Source organism: Jatropha curcas, chromosome 6 (genome assembly GCF_041381405.1).
Source record: "Jatropha curcas cultivar XTBG-Jc1 chromosome 6, XTBG_Jcur_1.0, whole genome shotgun sequence".
NCBI lineage: Eukaryota > Viridiplantae > Streptophyta > Magnoliopsida > Malpighiales > Euphorbiaceae > Jatropha > Jatropha curcas.
The window spans coordinates 29,637,726-29,653,915 of NC_143156.1; the positions used below are offsets into that span (position 1 = coordinate 29,637,726).

Below are 16,190 nucleotides of genomic sequence, written 5' to 3' on the forward strand. Positions count from 1 at the left end.
TTGCAAGTAAAGTGTTTGATAAAATGCTTCAAAGAAACAAACTATTTAAAGTTAATTTTTTTTAAGTAATTTTATTGACTTACCAGTAAATCTTTTGATAAAATGCATGCCTGAACAAAATAATAAAGACATTAGTTGCATCACATAAATAATTTTCTAGCCCTTGGAGCTTCAAGAAGCTATTATGGTAGCTTTCTTTGTCATGTCCCACTTGTCAATATGCGAAATAACAACTCATCGAAAAGTTTCTCTCGAAGAGGGGACGGTCAGGGGAAAGTGAAAAATAAGACGAGATTAAAAAATGATCAGACTCGGGTATTTTCACAGAATAATGCAGCTAATTCTGTGAAAAATATGAAAAATATAATCTTCATCAGAGCTATAAACTTGCATCCTTAGGATACAATTAAAATGATCCCAAGGGGGTAAATGCAACTTTTCACATGCATATACAGTGCAATTTTAGCTTTCAAAATCTGCTTTTGAATGATTCACAAGCCGAGTGTTTGACAAAATGCATAAAAGAAACAACAACAGCAACAGGTTAAAAAAAAAGATAAGCTGCTTGAATATTTTTAGGAGATAAACTATACAAAAAAGACACCACGAGAAACTCTACCTGAAGCTTTTCCTGGCGTTCTACAAGCTTGTCCTTCGCTTGTGCAGCTGCAGCAGTAGTATCCTTGGAAAATTGACAACCATGTCAGAAAAATATAAGCCGCAAAATTAATCCAGTGAGATTATTCATATTATAGATTACCTCCTTCCTATATTTAGCTTTAATTTCTTCAGCTGTTCTAAGTCTTGGCTCTGAATCAGAAGATGCGCCCTCAGATAATCTTTCCTTTTCTGTTCCTTTAGCTGCAGAGCAACAAGAAGATTGTTTAAGCACGATTCATAAGTTAAAATACATACCTTAGTATGAGGAGGTTTTGGTCAAACATTTTGTATCTTTCTTATTTGCCTCTGATGAGGGCAAGACAACAAGAGGTTCATCAAAATCAATGTCATCTGCAACAAAACAGCAGCAATGAGGGGCGAAAAAGACAATACAGATGGGAACAAAAGAAGATGGGTGAAGCAGGTAAAGAACCTATGCTTAGATCCGGAACTTTCTGGTCATCTGAGAAGTCCAGTGAAGGCTTTAAGAATGGAGGATAAGAAAATATGCTCTCTAAATGCGCAAAGGTATCCTTACAAACTTCAGGAGGATCTGCACTGTGCTGCACTTTGCCCATTTGCAGGCCCTTAATGAAACCCCCCAAAATACCAGAGGAAACACCCTGTTGCCACAAAACTAAAGGATTATTCAGACGCAATGTGAAAAGAAAGATAAGGATCGGGGAGCCCAAAAGATAAACTTCAACCTCTGTTTTCTTGTGAGTAGGACATAAGCTGACAGTGGCATCAACAGCAGCAGCAAGGACTTTATCATGAAGGCAAGGTAATGACTCTGGAATCCTAATATTAGCAAAGAATTCTTTTAGAAAAAAGAAATGGATCTTCATGATTAAAGTTCAAGGCTTATAACTGCATAGCAAATGTGGATGCAGGGGGAGAAGAGAGAGAGAGAACCTGAAGCTATTTTCAGTGCCCAGAAGAGAAACAGAAGCAAATTCACATGCATTTACCTACAATATAACAATGTCAGCCAATCAAGTTAGTTATTATCGCCAAGCTACAATATCCAAATTGATGATGTTAAAATGAATACTGATACACTAAAGTGAACTCAAAAATTATGTTGCTCAACCTAGGATTTCTGCTACTGCAATCTTGATATATGAGTTTGTAGCATTATGACAAACATGGGAAGGAAGTCCTAGGGGCAATCTATATTACCAGTCATCTATTATATCAATCTGTGGAAACAAATTCTAGAACTTCCAATGTAAAAACATGAAATGAAACTCTGGAGCACATTTAGATCTAAACGCCCTACAAATACATGAGAAGATACATGCAGTCTCAGGAATAAGTTTGGCAAAACATTCATAAATTTGCACACCTTCATCATCCTATTTGTCAGGAGCTGTTTCAATTATTTTGAGCCTTATATTTCATCAATTATTTTCATTTAAGCTCAAGTTTCACAAATATTTAGAATTAGACCAAGAGCCTGAAACCTATATGGGCACTGACAATTGTGTTTTTGTACATAGTGAATTGTAGTTATCCAACTCAATTGGTTTTCATTCACTCACTCACTCATACGGGTTTGCTGAACTCCATTGAAAAAACAGGTGAGGATGGAAATAATCAACAATGATATATGAATTACTCCCTCCAGCCTGTCTATTTCATCAATTTCCAATATTTTAATTTTATAAGGCAGCATGCATAAACTGTGAAAATACCGATCAGTTTCCCACATTATCCTGTCTTCCTTATTTTACCAATTATAACTATGAACAATTTTGCTCAATGTACTAGTGGAAGAATACTATGAGGTATTCCAAGATGGTATTGTATTGTAAACAAAACAATAGGGATAATGGTTTTAAAAACAGAAACTTCTGCGCCAACCAGTGTGATCTGGTTTGTCTCCTTGCTCTATTTAAAAAGTGTGGAGAGTGGGAAGTTTCATGCACAAGGTTTTTTTCTCTAATTTGGTGAGATTTATTAAACAGGGAAGCATTTTCTCATTGATTCTTGTATACAGGAAAACTCCTACAACTGGGTTGGTTTTCGCAATAAAATTTCAGTTACCTACCTAAAAAGACATTTTCTCCCGGAAATTTTCCTATATTCAAGTTTCCATGCAGCCATGTAGTTAACATGAAGCCCAATTCATGTTTTTTCATTATCCAAAAGGGGAAGATCTACACCCAAGCCAAACTTACCTGGCCACCCTCACCACATGTAAAGATATGAAGGTGAGAATCAATCTAATCAATACAACCGCCTTGAGACTACAAGTGGTCCACATGGCTCCAGCACTAAATATTTATATTGTATATCATATTAGCAGGTTTTCATGTAGATTTTGAGGCTAAAAACTTCATTCCACACTTAAGAACAGATGAGAAAAACATTTCCAATATCCAAAAGTGTAAAAGTCAAGACAAATTAGAGAACACAAGTATAGAAAGTGCAGAGTATTGAGATATCTCATCAAGTTTCAAATGAATAGTCCTTTAAGTAGTGGCATACTAATTTTCAAATTTATTGAGTTCAAATATTGGTATATGACATTTTATTTATTTAATTCATGAAAAAAGCAAGACACAGAAAGAAAGCACCGTGAGCTCTATGAAATTCATGAAGATAATTCAGGCAATCATAAATCAGGATCTTCCCTGGTCCTGATTATAGAAAAAAATGAAAGAACTAATCAATTTCAAAGAAGGAAAAGAAAAGGACAAACCAGCATTATTTGTGCGGTATCACTTGAACATATTGTCTTATCCATGTTAGTCTTAAAGTTCCACCTCAGAATTGACATTAAAGAGCTTTCTCCCACCACTTAAAGATCTGACAGAGACCTGCCAAACAATTTGCATCCATTTCAAAACTGATTTCTTGTTATCAATTACTAGTAGTGAGATTAACAAGGACATCGATTTCCACTAAAGGTCAGATACAATCATGTTTTGCCATTATGCACAATCAAATTAACCAAAGGTACGAAGAGTGCTTTACCTTATTTCAATCACTCCGGTCTGATACAAGAGAATGAGCCCACACTCTTTTTCATCCTTCTTGAAGGTTGTAGTCCAACAACATTGTTTCAAAAGGTCCACCTTGTGAATGGGATTCCTATCGCCCTAAAATGAGAAAGTTTCACTTGTCGGAAATAGGAGATACAAAAATGTTGAAAATAAAAATGAGTATTATCAAAAGTACCTCCTTCAGAGATTTCATAGAGTATAAGTGCAATGCATCCTCATAACAAACCAGAAGAAGAAAATTCTCAATGTTCTGCCTGGAATAGGCTGTTTTGTCAGAGGTTTCACCGTCAAGTTTAAGTGAAGTACTTCCGGAGTTAGCATTTCTTTGATCCGGTTCACTTTGGGTTCCATTTTTCTGGGTCAAGTTAATTGAATATTTTTCGCTGCCACTCTCTGCATAGAAAGTTTCTCAGAAATCCACAAAAAACTTGAAGGCAGAAAAAAAAATTTAGTCTCTGCCCAGATGAAAAATACTCACCTATGATATGCATAGAAATTACAGTCAATTCCTTTTCAGATTGTAATGATTGAGAGCAGACTATCCTCCCAGTATTGTCATCTAGAACAACAATATGTGCATTTTCTGTCACAATGAACACTTCTGACTTCATATGATCTGCCTTATTTTTGGATTCAACGTCCTCTGAATTACTTATTACACTGACAGTATTGGAAAACGATTTCATAGCCAGAGACTTAATAGGTGACCTAGAGTTGGGTACAGTGTCAGTAAGAAATAACACTGACAATGTACTTAAATCAAGCATTGCCACCTGAAATATCAAATTGAAAAATCTCCTTCAGACTCATTTGTTTAACATCTTGGCTTATCAGGTGACAATTCAGCTAAGACTAATGAGATGAGAGGAAAAAAAAAACAGATGATTCCTACCGTGCCACATTGAAATCCCACAGCAAGTCTAGTTCCAAAACTTGCAAACAGTAAGGTGCATATAGGAGAATTGAGGAAGGAAAAGACAGCTGTGCATTGAGGCCCATCCCCTTGGTGCAAAGTGTGGACTGCACAATTACCAATAAGTAATTAAGATGACAAGAAGAAAAAATGTCATGCATTGTTGGTCAACATATCATCAGACACCACAAAATAACTTTGATTTAATGTCATTGGCAAACAAATTAGCAACTTATCTAGCGCCAGTGCAAAATACATTAGTTCTAGTTGTTATATCATCCACTGTTGGCAAAAGAAAGAAGAAATTCAGCAACAAATCCCCAATGAAATCTTACTGCTTAGTTCAAGTTTGTTGTAAGATGAACCAGCTAATCCGAAACAAACATTAAAAGAAGGAAAATACACACACAAATTATCCAATCTTCAGAAAGAAACCTCACAACTGTTCTTAAACTTCTTCACAAAAAAATATAATTTAGAGAGCACCAAATATGTTATGTGAGAGCATTGGGTGTGGAACAACATTGTCTTTTGAATGTTATTGGCAAACATTTTAATGAATTTAACTTCAAAGTCTCTATAACTTATACTAGCAATTATAGGTTCAATGGCTGATCAACCAAGCTTCGATGGTTGCTCGGATGAGTGATTAAGAAATGGGTACAGTGCTTTCTCTGTTTCTCTCTCTTTTTTTTTTTTTTCAAGATGTACAAGGAACTCTTCTCTGGTGGTAATAGTTATGAAGAAAAGAAAAGTAGCTCTTAGTTAGACGTCCTATAAATGCTCCATAATGACATGGTACCATTGTGCCATGGCATGACAGCTGCTTAAATCTTATTTAGCTATTAGATCTGTCTAAGAATATTAAACACCAACTCTCCAATATCTCATGGTCAGTAATTCCTCAATGAGTTCTCAAAACCAAACTTGTCAGAACGGTTTCAAGTTTCTGAAAAATGTTTTCTAAATGAAATTCACTAATAAAGACACATGATATCCAATGCAAAGAAATTCAAAGATATATGATACCTTCCTTTTCAGTTTCTTTGACAATGTGCAAACTTGTCTCATTTGCACTCCCCGTGAGCTTATATAGATGAACCTACATACTCTCAAATAGACATACAATCACTACACGCATCAAATCTTGAAAACCGTAAAAAACAAGGCACCCATACAAAATTCAAGTCTTACCATACCAAGTTCATTGCCAACAGCTAAAGTCAAAGTGAACGAGCATAATTCCAATGTAGATACTGATGCACTTGCACCATCGATATTGATACCTTTCACCTGTCCATAAAAGAAAATTTGGGCTTTTGATCAATATTGTCAAAGAAGCAAAGATAGTGAGTCCACAATATTGAAACCTTTCACCTGTAACAAAGTACTAACCTCAGGCCCCAAAACATAAACAAGTGGAAAAATTGGAAGTGTGGCATCCCATATTCCGACAGATCCATCCTGGTAACCTGCTACATATACTCTCTCAACCTGATAATTTTCAGCATCAAGAGGCTGGCTACGAACACCACCAGTCAAAGGCCAATCCATAATTCTTGGTGTATGCGCTACCTGAAGTTTGCAGCAGAAAATTTCTAATAGAAAAATTCCAAAAGGGTGGGAGAAACAACTTTACTAAATATACCAATATAATAGAAAACAAAGATTTATTGGAACTTGTGACTTGTACTTTTGGAGTGGAGACTAACCAGTCAACAAGATAACTCAAGACTCCAATTGATAGTTGGAAAGCTTTTGCAAGAAAATGATTCTTAGGAAAAATACAAGGAAAGTAGAAATTAAATGACCACTTTGCAACAAACAACTTTACTTCTTTCCCACTTCATAGAATGCAAAATAAGACATCACGAAAGTTGAAAATACTTTTCATTTTCTTCTAAGCCTAGCCCGCCTCTGAGGCATGATTGTCTACCGCCTGATAGTGCAGCAATGAGGGATGAAGAAAAGAATGGCATACCTTAAAAAGAGCCTGTGAGAACTTCCCAACTCCATTTACCAAACCCAGCTTTCCCACAGTCATGTAGGGTTCAGCAATTGGTATGATCACGGGATACTGCACTGAAGAAACAGAATTTTGTTTCTGTTGCTGGGACATTAAGGAAGCTAAGCAAGCACCATCATAGAAATGCAGCTGTCCGGGATTTGTCAATATTAAGGTGCCTTTGGTTTTGCTAACACCATCACTTGGTAATAAAACCATATCAGCAAAAGAGCCATTAAGAGTAAGATCTATGCGCCCAATGCACTCAATGGTTTCTATCCCAGAAGACCAATCAATGCTTATTATCTGTAAGAGACGTATTGTTAATAGAATATGCACATCAAAAAAGCTGAACAAATTTAAAAACAAAATGACTAGGAGACTAATTGTTGGATTTAATTATTAAATTAATGAGAAATCTAAAATCTTGCCACAACAGAAGATGTGAAAAACTAGCACGGGTACTGAAATAGACTATAACAACATTGTAATTTATAAAACACTAACTAAATATAGAAAACAAAATATGCACAGAAGAAAATTGTGTAAACAGAGTACCACATTGGCATATTAGGAAAGTACGCAAAAGCTTTTATGCTGTATTACACTGATTTCCATTCAGTACATGACCTCCTTTCCTTATACCTCAGACAAATTCAGACATAAATTATGGCCTAATAAACCAAAAAATAAAAATCCTTACATTTTTTTCCAATTTTGTCCAAACCTTTAAAATTACAAGAATTTTAGCCAGATTAGTTGCAATTTAACCAACAGATCAAGTTTAATAAGTAAAACACTTTAAATTGGTGTTTCCTATCTTTTTCCCTCTTCCCTCCCCCTCTCTCTTCCCCACTCCTTCTTCCTCTCCTCTATATCACCATTAGATGCTAAACCTCAAACTGAATCTCCCATTCTCTAACTAACGTAATCAAATCTCCTCTTCTTCACCAAGTCAATCTCTTTTCTTCCATCTAAAATAATCCATCTCTAACCTAATCAAAGCCCAACAACCAGTCCCTCTTTTACAAGACAACAGTTGATCTTTATGTTCAATCCTGCTCTAGAGAGCAAGCTGTTTTCCATTCAACCAGGTTCAGTTGCTAATCAATATAGTTGTACAGTTAAGATCAACGCCTTCTCTAGAAAGCGCTTAAAAGCTTTGAGTTGTAGAAGAAGATGCAGCTTGATGGGATGCTTCCTAGTTGTATAATCCATGATCAATGAGTATTCTAGTGAAAGGAAAATATATATAGCTTATGAATTGTTTGATGAAATGTGTAAGAGATTTTTGGCATCTGAGGGTTGCTGCATCTAAAAGCTCTCATCAAAATTTCAAAAATGACAATGATTTGTCTATTTTTTTATTAGGCCTCGAATTACACCCCGCAACTGTTTCCCCAATGAAATTAAATTCCTTAGCATTCATCTTAGGATTTTAGGTAGCCACAAATTGTGAAAAAACTGAAAAATAAAATGGATTTATTAAGTACTGAGAACGTGGATACAAAAACAAAAAACAAAACCTTGATATTTTATTAAGCTTAGTATCTAGACTATTTATACAGAAAACAGAGACTAAAGATAAGATAAAATCAATCTCAAACTTGAAACAGAAACCAACCAAATCTCCCGGAGCTTGCCTCTGAATTTTGCTAAAGATCATGCAAAGTTTGATTTTCCAGAAAAATCTTGCAGTGGTTGAGTTTTTAGAGGATCTTGCGGAACACATTTTGAACTTGAACTGGTTACCGGTAGAACTACGTTATCACACAATATTTGTCCTTTGACTGAGATTTTTTGTTGAGAGTCTCCACCCTTTTCTCTCCAAGAATTACAGTCACCCTTATCTCTCCATTGACTCTCACTAATGCCGATATTTGAGGAGGAGGAACCAATACTTGAAAGGGAATTGTTAATACAAATAATGATATAAGGCGTACTTCCTGATGATTTCTATTAGAAAATATTAGCTTTCAAAAATTGTAACCTAATCTGAGTTGGAAATCCCCACCGTTAGAACCTCTTCAGACCCAATTGCATCTCCACCATCTATAAAAAGTTGACCACGACAATCATCACTTGAACCTTTTCCAGACCAATCCAAAATAATGACTGGGAGTCTTCTTTCGGCTGAAGATAATTGCAACCTAACAACATCCTTCGATAAATTTTCAGCTTTCTCATCTGCAGAAGCAGTAGCTGATAGGTTCCACAACATTATATCTCCATCAACATAACCAACAGCCAGAACAGAGCCATCAGTAGATGCCCAACACAGAGAGCTTATTTCTTTCTCCACCCTTTCATATTCTGATATATCATCAGAAAGGTTATTTCCCATGCCTTTGCGAAAACCAGCCAGTGTTTTACTCTTCAATTGAAGATCTTTGTTGCCTTTAATTAGAATAACTTTATCTTCAGAAACATCCCAGAGAATAATCAATCCATCATCATATGCAATCAACAACCTGTAAAGGATAGAAATTCTTTGAAGTGCATCAAGAAGAAGATTAATATGGGTGCATTCCCAGAAAAAGTATCCAGATATATATATATATATATATATATATATAGGGACATGCGTGCAACATAACACACACACACACACAGGATAAATGACAGAATTCCTCTGATATGTGTATGTCTGTGTAGTCTGAATCTCTGTTTATAGAACCTGCTCCAACAAAACTTTTTCTAAAGCAATAGCATAATTACCAGTCCACATTTATTGAGTCACATGTTAGCTTAAAGAGCAGTATACAGTCCCATATGCCTCTATGCAGATATTTATTATCTCAGAAGATTACTATGTTCAATGCTAGTAGATAAATTGTAATCAGTCAAATTTATAAAAACCAGGAAAATATTATTTTTATATTGGGAAGAAAAACATTGAAAAGAAGTTTGTCTTGCCTATTTCCTCGAGATGCAGGTTGAGGGAGAAGTCCAACAACAGAGTGATGATTAGGGGAGGACATCCCAGATGCTTCTGTGAAATTAAACAAAAATGTGAGACCAAGTAACAATACAGAAATAAGCAGGTAAGCGCATGTGCACATGTACACAACGAGGTGACTACAAAGTAAGACAAAAATTAACACCATGCCACATTGTACCATGAAAATCACAACCTTAGCAGTAACTAATCATCAATTTAAAAGGAATTAATCTGAAAACTGATACTTGAATGAAGCTGAAGTACTGATAAATGAAGACACCCATTGAATTTGAAGGGGAGGCACTCTATTCAAACTTAATCAAACAAGTCAAATAAATGAAACAATTACCAGCTATTGAATCTGTAGGAACATAATATGGAAGTAGTACAACTTTAGCGGCTTCAGCATCATATTTTAACACAGACACCATCCCATACTCGTCTCCGACATACCTAAAGTGATGATGTGACAAAGTTTATCAATCGAGTTATACTAAAATTTCACATGCATTTGCAGTCAATAAAGTCAAATCCCAAGTGGGAATACTATATAATATTATTATTTCCAGGTATTATACATGTAACTCAGACCACAAATAACAGAGAATGCTGTTATATTTGACTCCCATCGCAAAGTAGAAACCAGTAGCCTTTGCTCTAAATCCCACACCTGCCAACGTCATAAAATTGTTAATAAACCAATCATATAAGTTAGTGTGGGTAAAAAGACTCATTAAAAAATGCAAAACAAAGAGAAATCAATACAGATGCTAAAGACATGAAACAAGAATGCAAATAATAGCTAGCAGTAAAACAGTGTTCAACAACCATATCTTCAACGAATGAAATTACCAGAATCTCATTTTCAGCAGTGATGCTGGCTAGGAAACCTTGGTTTTGTAGGAACTGTAAAATGTACAAAAAAAAAGCTCAGTATATTGCACTCAAAATTGCCAAACTAAGAAGCACATAATGATGACTAGCAAGAAGCTTCACTTAACCATATTCAAGAGCTTCAACAAGGGATATCTGTGGATAATTTATTACTCGGAGCAATCGATTACAAATGGCACCCCTTAGTCATATTCAACTAACAACCTCAATTTTATACTAGAAAATTTCCTTTCTGTTTTTTTTGTGGTTTTCTCTGTTTTTCTCTTTGGAGTCTTCATGTATAATGAAGACGTTAAGTCCATGGCAGAATTTCCTTTTTCTTGGCCAAAAAATCATGAAATTCAAGAAGAGCCATTAAAACGTGAACACTCAGTTCAAGAAACTACCGTTTCTTCTTTAAGTTCAAGAACTTCGCTTGAAGAACCTCACGATCAAGAAACTCGAGAATCTGATAAAAATCCCAATAATTCCATTATTGCTGCAGTTAAAGACGATGAACAGAAATTTGAGTTGCCTGTAATTGATGAAGATGAAGAAGAAGATGACATTGAATTGCCACCAGAAGAATGTGATCTTTTTACAGGGCAATGGGTTTTTGATAATGAGACAAGGCCTTTGTATAAAGAAGATGAATGTGAGTTCCTTACTGCACAAGTGACTTGCCTTAGAAATGGAAGAAAAGATTCTTTGTTTCAGAAATGGAAATGGCAACCTAGAGATTGTTCGTTGCCAAAGTAAGTCGAAAATTAGAAAGTAGGGTATCATTTTGATAGATTCTTGAAAATTTTATTTTTATGTACGCGGTTAGAGTATTTTCTTGCTTTGGGTGAAAAAATTAGGGTTAATTTGATAGATTCTTGAAAAGTTTTTGGACATTTTCTTGAATTGGGTTTTTACCAGATTTTGTTTTTGCTTGTGTTAAAAGGTACAAGCCAAGGGCATTGCTAAAAAGGCTAAGGAATAAAAGGCTTATGTTTGTTGGAGACTCATTAAACCGAAATCAATGGGAATCAATGATTTGTTTGGTTCAATCTGTGATTCCTCCTGGTAGGAAGACATGGAGGAAGGAAGGTTCTCTTGCTATTTTCACTATGGAGGTACCCACTTTTAAATTTTTATCTTAATTTTAGTTTTAATTATCTTTATGCTCTTAATGATAACATTAATGAAAGGAATTATTACTTTTTCTAGCTTTTCTTTTGACTAATTAATACTTAGATTAGGGATTTGTTATATCCCTAATTACTTTTCCTTACTATATAACTTCACAAAGACTGTGATTGGCCATGCAAAATTAGGTCACATGCATAACATTTTATCCTTTCATACTTACGATTATAAGAAACAAGAAAGCAAGAGCATACATATATAATTTATATTACATTCTTGATCTTTTGATATTAGTTGATTTGATTCTTGTTTTACAGGATTACAACTCGACAATAGAGTTCTATTGGGCCCCATTTCTTGTGGAGTCAAATTCGGATGATCCGAAAATGCACAATATTTTGAACCGTATAATCAATCCAGAATCAATCAATAAACACGGTGTTAATTGGAAAAATGTGGATTACTTGATTTTTAACACATACATTTGGTGGATGAACACTGCAACTATGAAAGTTTTGTAAGTATATATATGCTTAATTGAGTGGTTTTTTATTTTTTTGATTCGAGTTGATTTCATTTATTATTTTCTTTGTTAATTAGACGTGGATCGTTCAATGAAGGAGCCACTGAGTATGATGAGATCCAACGGCCAGTAGCTTATCAGAGAGTTTTGAATACATGGTCTAAATGGGTAGATGAAAATATAGATGCTAATCGAACCACTGTCTTCTTTAGTAGCATGTCTCCTCTACATATCGAGTAATTAGCTTTTCTTAAATTCTTATTATGAGTTTTCTTTTTTAATATTAAGTGCTTAATCTTAGTTAATATCAGTCAAGTTGATGGCCTACCAAGGACTATTAACTTAACTAATAAGCAATTTTTTAATTTTTTAATTAAAATTTGTTTAATGGAGACAAGAAATTTTTGTGCAATTAGGTATATATTAGGTGATTCTTGGTGGTTAATGTTGGTTTTATGATTAGTACGTACTAATTTAACATATTTATAATATACTTAAGTATATAATATCTGGTGGGTTACCCACTAATCATTGTATATTTATAAATTTGATTTTTTTTTTTTTTTTTTTTTTTTTGAAATTAATAGGAGCTTGGATTGGGATAATCCAGATGGGATAAAATGTGCAAAGGAGACAACTCCAGTTCTCAATACGACAAGGCATTTGAATGTGGGCACAGACCGGAGGTTACTTGTTATAGCAGCAAATGTGACAAAATCAATGAAAGTGCCTGTTCATTTTATCAATATCACTACTCTTTCAGAGTTTAGAAAAGATGCACATACCTCAGTCTACACTATCCGCCAAGGCAAGATGCTAACACCGGAGCAGCAAGCTGATCCGGCGACCTATGCGGACTGTATTCATTGGTGTTTACCTGGATTACCTGACACATGGAATGAATTTCTTTACACGCGTATCATTTCTCGCTCATGACCTTCGAAGAACCGCACCCTTTTTCTTTTTTTTTTTTTGTCTTTTCATTTTTTTTTTCCTTTATAAATGTGTTCTTCTTGTAATTTTTTTCCCTAAATTTCCTCTTTTTAGCTTTTTATAGCTTTTTATAGCTTGAATTTTAGGTTCCCATCATCCACAACTTTACTTGACTGAGGTGGGAAGCTTATTAGGCATGGAAATTTTGTGGTAATGGGTCAAAAACATGCCTAAGATGAAAAAATTGGACAAATTGGATATACTTGTAATTTCAATTGTATAATCCAAAATAATAAAGTAAAAAAAAAAATGTATGTACAATGCAACTATCTTGGCTATTCTTTTTTTTTTTTTCTTGTGTATATTTTAGTTTGTTTGTGTTTTTCATTTGTTCTGAATTGGGATCCATATTCCTTAAATATGAGTGTAAGAATTTATGTGCTATAGGCAAATGCATTTCTGTGATGCTTTGATAAGTTATGGTACAAGCAAGAAATATAGGCTTTTGTCTGAATGTATGTGAATTTTAGAATTTGAAGTCTTAACATGAAATACCCCGAAATTTTATTTTCAAAGCTTTGGAATTTTTATTAAATCAAAAACCCGAATTTTTGATAATATGGGTTGTTAAGACCGAGCAAGTTTAACTTGAGCCTGAATTTGAATTGGGCCCAAGCCCAATAACAGACTGTCCGGAAATTTTGATGAAATAAAATGGAATGCTACTATATAAACTAATTATCCTGAATTAACTTAGTGTTATTATTATTGTTGTATTATTAGAAAGTAAGTTGAAGAAATGTTTTATGACCCAACTAAAATAATTAAATAAATCGAATTGGACCCGGAATCAATTTGAATTGTCGAAAACCCCACGAATAATCCAAAAATCGAGTGAAAAAACTCGAAAACCAAACAAAAATCAGACCAAACCGGTTCAAATCGAACCGGAATGGTCTAGAAGCCACTTTCTTTCCTTTTCTCTTTTCTTTTCCTTTCCCTCCCCCCCCCCTTCCTCCCTTCTTCTTTCTCCTCCATGGCGTGGCAGGCTCCTCTTCCCCTTGCGCTACGCTTCCGGCCACCACTCGATCGGAATGGAGTGGCGATCGGTTCGTCTGTCGTCGGTGGTCACAATTCTAGCCTCCTTTCACGTCGATCGGGCCTGTAGCGGCGCGGATGGAGCTGTCTTCCTCGCGACAGTCGCTCTTCTCCATCTACGGCGATCTACGCGGTTTCTGGCGGTCCCAGTGGAGGAGACAGGCACCAATCAACTCTCCACGACGCTGTAAGTAATTTCCCTCTATCACTTTGCGATTTCAGCGAAGCTTGAGAAGTGGTTGTGTGCGGAGGAGGTGCAGCGGCTGTCGGACCCGATCCAGCCAATTAGAGGACCGATCCCATGAAATTAACAGTAGAATTGAATCCTTGGTGGATTTTGAGTCGAGTAGTGTGATCGTTGTGAATTTCTGGGCGGTTTGACGTTTCCGGCCACCGTGCACGGCGTTCGGCGGCAACGGTCCGGTGACCGGCCGGCGACACTCCGGCGAGGCCTCGAGAGACAGAACGCTCTTCTCTTCGCGCTGATCGTGGAATCGTCGCCCGATTCTCAATTGGTACGTTCTAAGATCAGTTTCTTTATCTTCGGTATAAATTATAAACTTAATAAATATTAGTTAATTAAATTGAATTTGGGTAAATAATCAAACAAATATAATTTTGTTAAGAAGCAATTGTTATATCATCGATGTAAGCGAAGTTAGGAATTTGGATAAATATTGTTAGGAGAAGTTGTAAATTAAGACTTAGACAATGGATGATTTTGGATTGGAACTATTAAGAGTATACATATGTGAGTTTGATTAGAAATTTGGTTCTAGCAATGGTATGAAGAAAGAAAGACATGTATAGATTATAGATGATTTATGACATTGATTAGTTAATGTGTAATATATAATTTTGGTATCGAAAAACTCCGAATTTAGTTAATGATTATTGAATACATAAGCTATAGTTTTATATGATTGTTAAGGGTCTATATTAGATAGTTTAACTAGTAACTTGTGGAGGTTAAGCAATTAACTATTTTTCATTTATTTGCTTATTTATTCATTTACTTAATGTTATATAGTAAGTTAAAGTTTGACATTGACAATTAAATATTGATGCGAATGTTTTGGATGGAGGAAGGGAAATAAATTTGTTTAATTGCCCGATGGATGGGCTGTGTGTATTGATTGAATGATACTTAGTGTTGTTGGGATATTTAAACAGGTTGATAGTCCCATTTTTAGGGGAGGTGCTGCCGAAATTTCGGTAGAACTTTAGACTGATTTTAATGGATAACATAACAAATAAGTTTAATTAGATAATTTTTACAATTCGATACATATTAAATAAAGTGCTTTAACTACCATATCATTATCATTGTCTATTATTATTATTATTATTATTATTATTATTATTTTATCGTTGTTGTTATTGTTGAGATTATTTGTTTAATTAATTAATTGCATTTGAGAATGGATGTTTATCTGTGCATTGCATTACAATGTTCAGCTGATCCATATGTCTGCATCTAATTGAAATGCTTGATTAATTGTGTTGTGCCTTGTTTGTGTGGAATTGGGATGAAGTGGGTCACCATGGGTTTGTGAAACTGTTTATGTTATACGGATCCTGATTCTGTTTCTGTTAGCCGGGTAAATGGGAGATCGGCGCCCCCGTGTGCACCTTCTGTTACCGTTACTGTTAACCACAGGTTGGCTTCTTTATTGGGCGCACCTGATAATCTAGATTTGATCGCAGCCCGCAGGGTGGCCTCCTGTTGTGAGCGCCTGATGATCTAGATTTGATGGAGACGACCGGGTTGCCTCCTGTTGGTATGAAAAAGGAAAGAGAGGATAGAAAAACAATGAGAGGGCTGGTCAAGTGAGGATTAGACCGGTCGGCCAGTATGGGGGATCGGCTCTCTGGTGCACATGTGAGAGGATGAGCCATGTGGGAGGACGGCTCATCGGGGGTTCGGTGACTCCACTGACTAATTTCCACGTGATGTGATTATTTGAAGGTGATATTGTTTGTGAGTGCTGGTGACATGCCATTTTGTATGACTGGCTGCGTGAGCATATACTAGTCGGATGACTAGACTGATATATATATATATATATATATATATATATATATATATATATATATATATA

The 16,190-nt window shown here is 35.3% G+C and overlaps 2 protein-coding genes across 2 annotated transcripts; one reads left to right on the forward strand and one right to left on the reverse strand.

The window, feature by feature from the left end:
* Nucleotides 1-168: 168 nt before the first annotated feature.
* On the reverse strand, nt 169-10,972 carry LOC105648813 (uncharacterized). Its single transcript, XM_089723279.1, is given in 22 exon segments — nt 169-682; nt 761-861; nt 943-1,011; nt 1,094-1,283; nt 1,368-1,461; nt 1,576-1,631; nt 3,368-3,485; nt 3,643-3,767; nt 3,847-4,064; nt 4,150-4,444; nt 4,564-4,691; nt 5,614-5,686; nt 5,779-5,877; nt 5,980-6,159; nt 6,566-6,895; nt 8,604-9,060; nt 9,506-9,581; nt 9,880-9,983; nt 10,109-10,200; nt 10,383-10,436; nt 10,811-10,848; nt 10,939-10,972. Coding segments are annotated over 22 exon segments (3,069 nt in total). The 3' UTR covers nt 169-544.
* A 122-nt stretch (nt 10,973-11,094) lies between these two features.
* Nucleotides 11,095-12,993, forward strand: LOC105648801 (xylan O-acetyltransferase 1). Its single transcript, XM_089723280.1, has 5 exons — nt 11,095-11,158; nt 11,325-11,521; nt 11,852-12,051; nt 12,135-12,293; nt 12,645-12,993. Exons 1-5 carry the CDS (start codon nt 11,095-11,097, stop codon nt 12,991-12,993), a joined length of 969 nt encoding a protein of 322 aa, XP_089579406.1.
* The last annotated feature ends 3,197 nt before the right edge of the window (nt 12,994-16,190 follow it).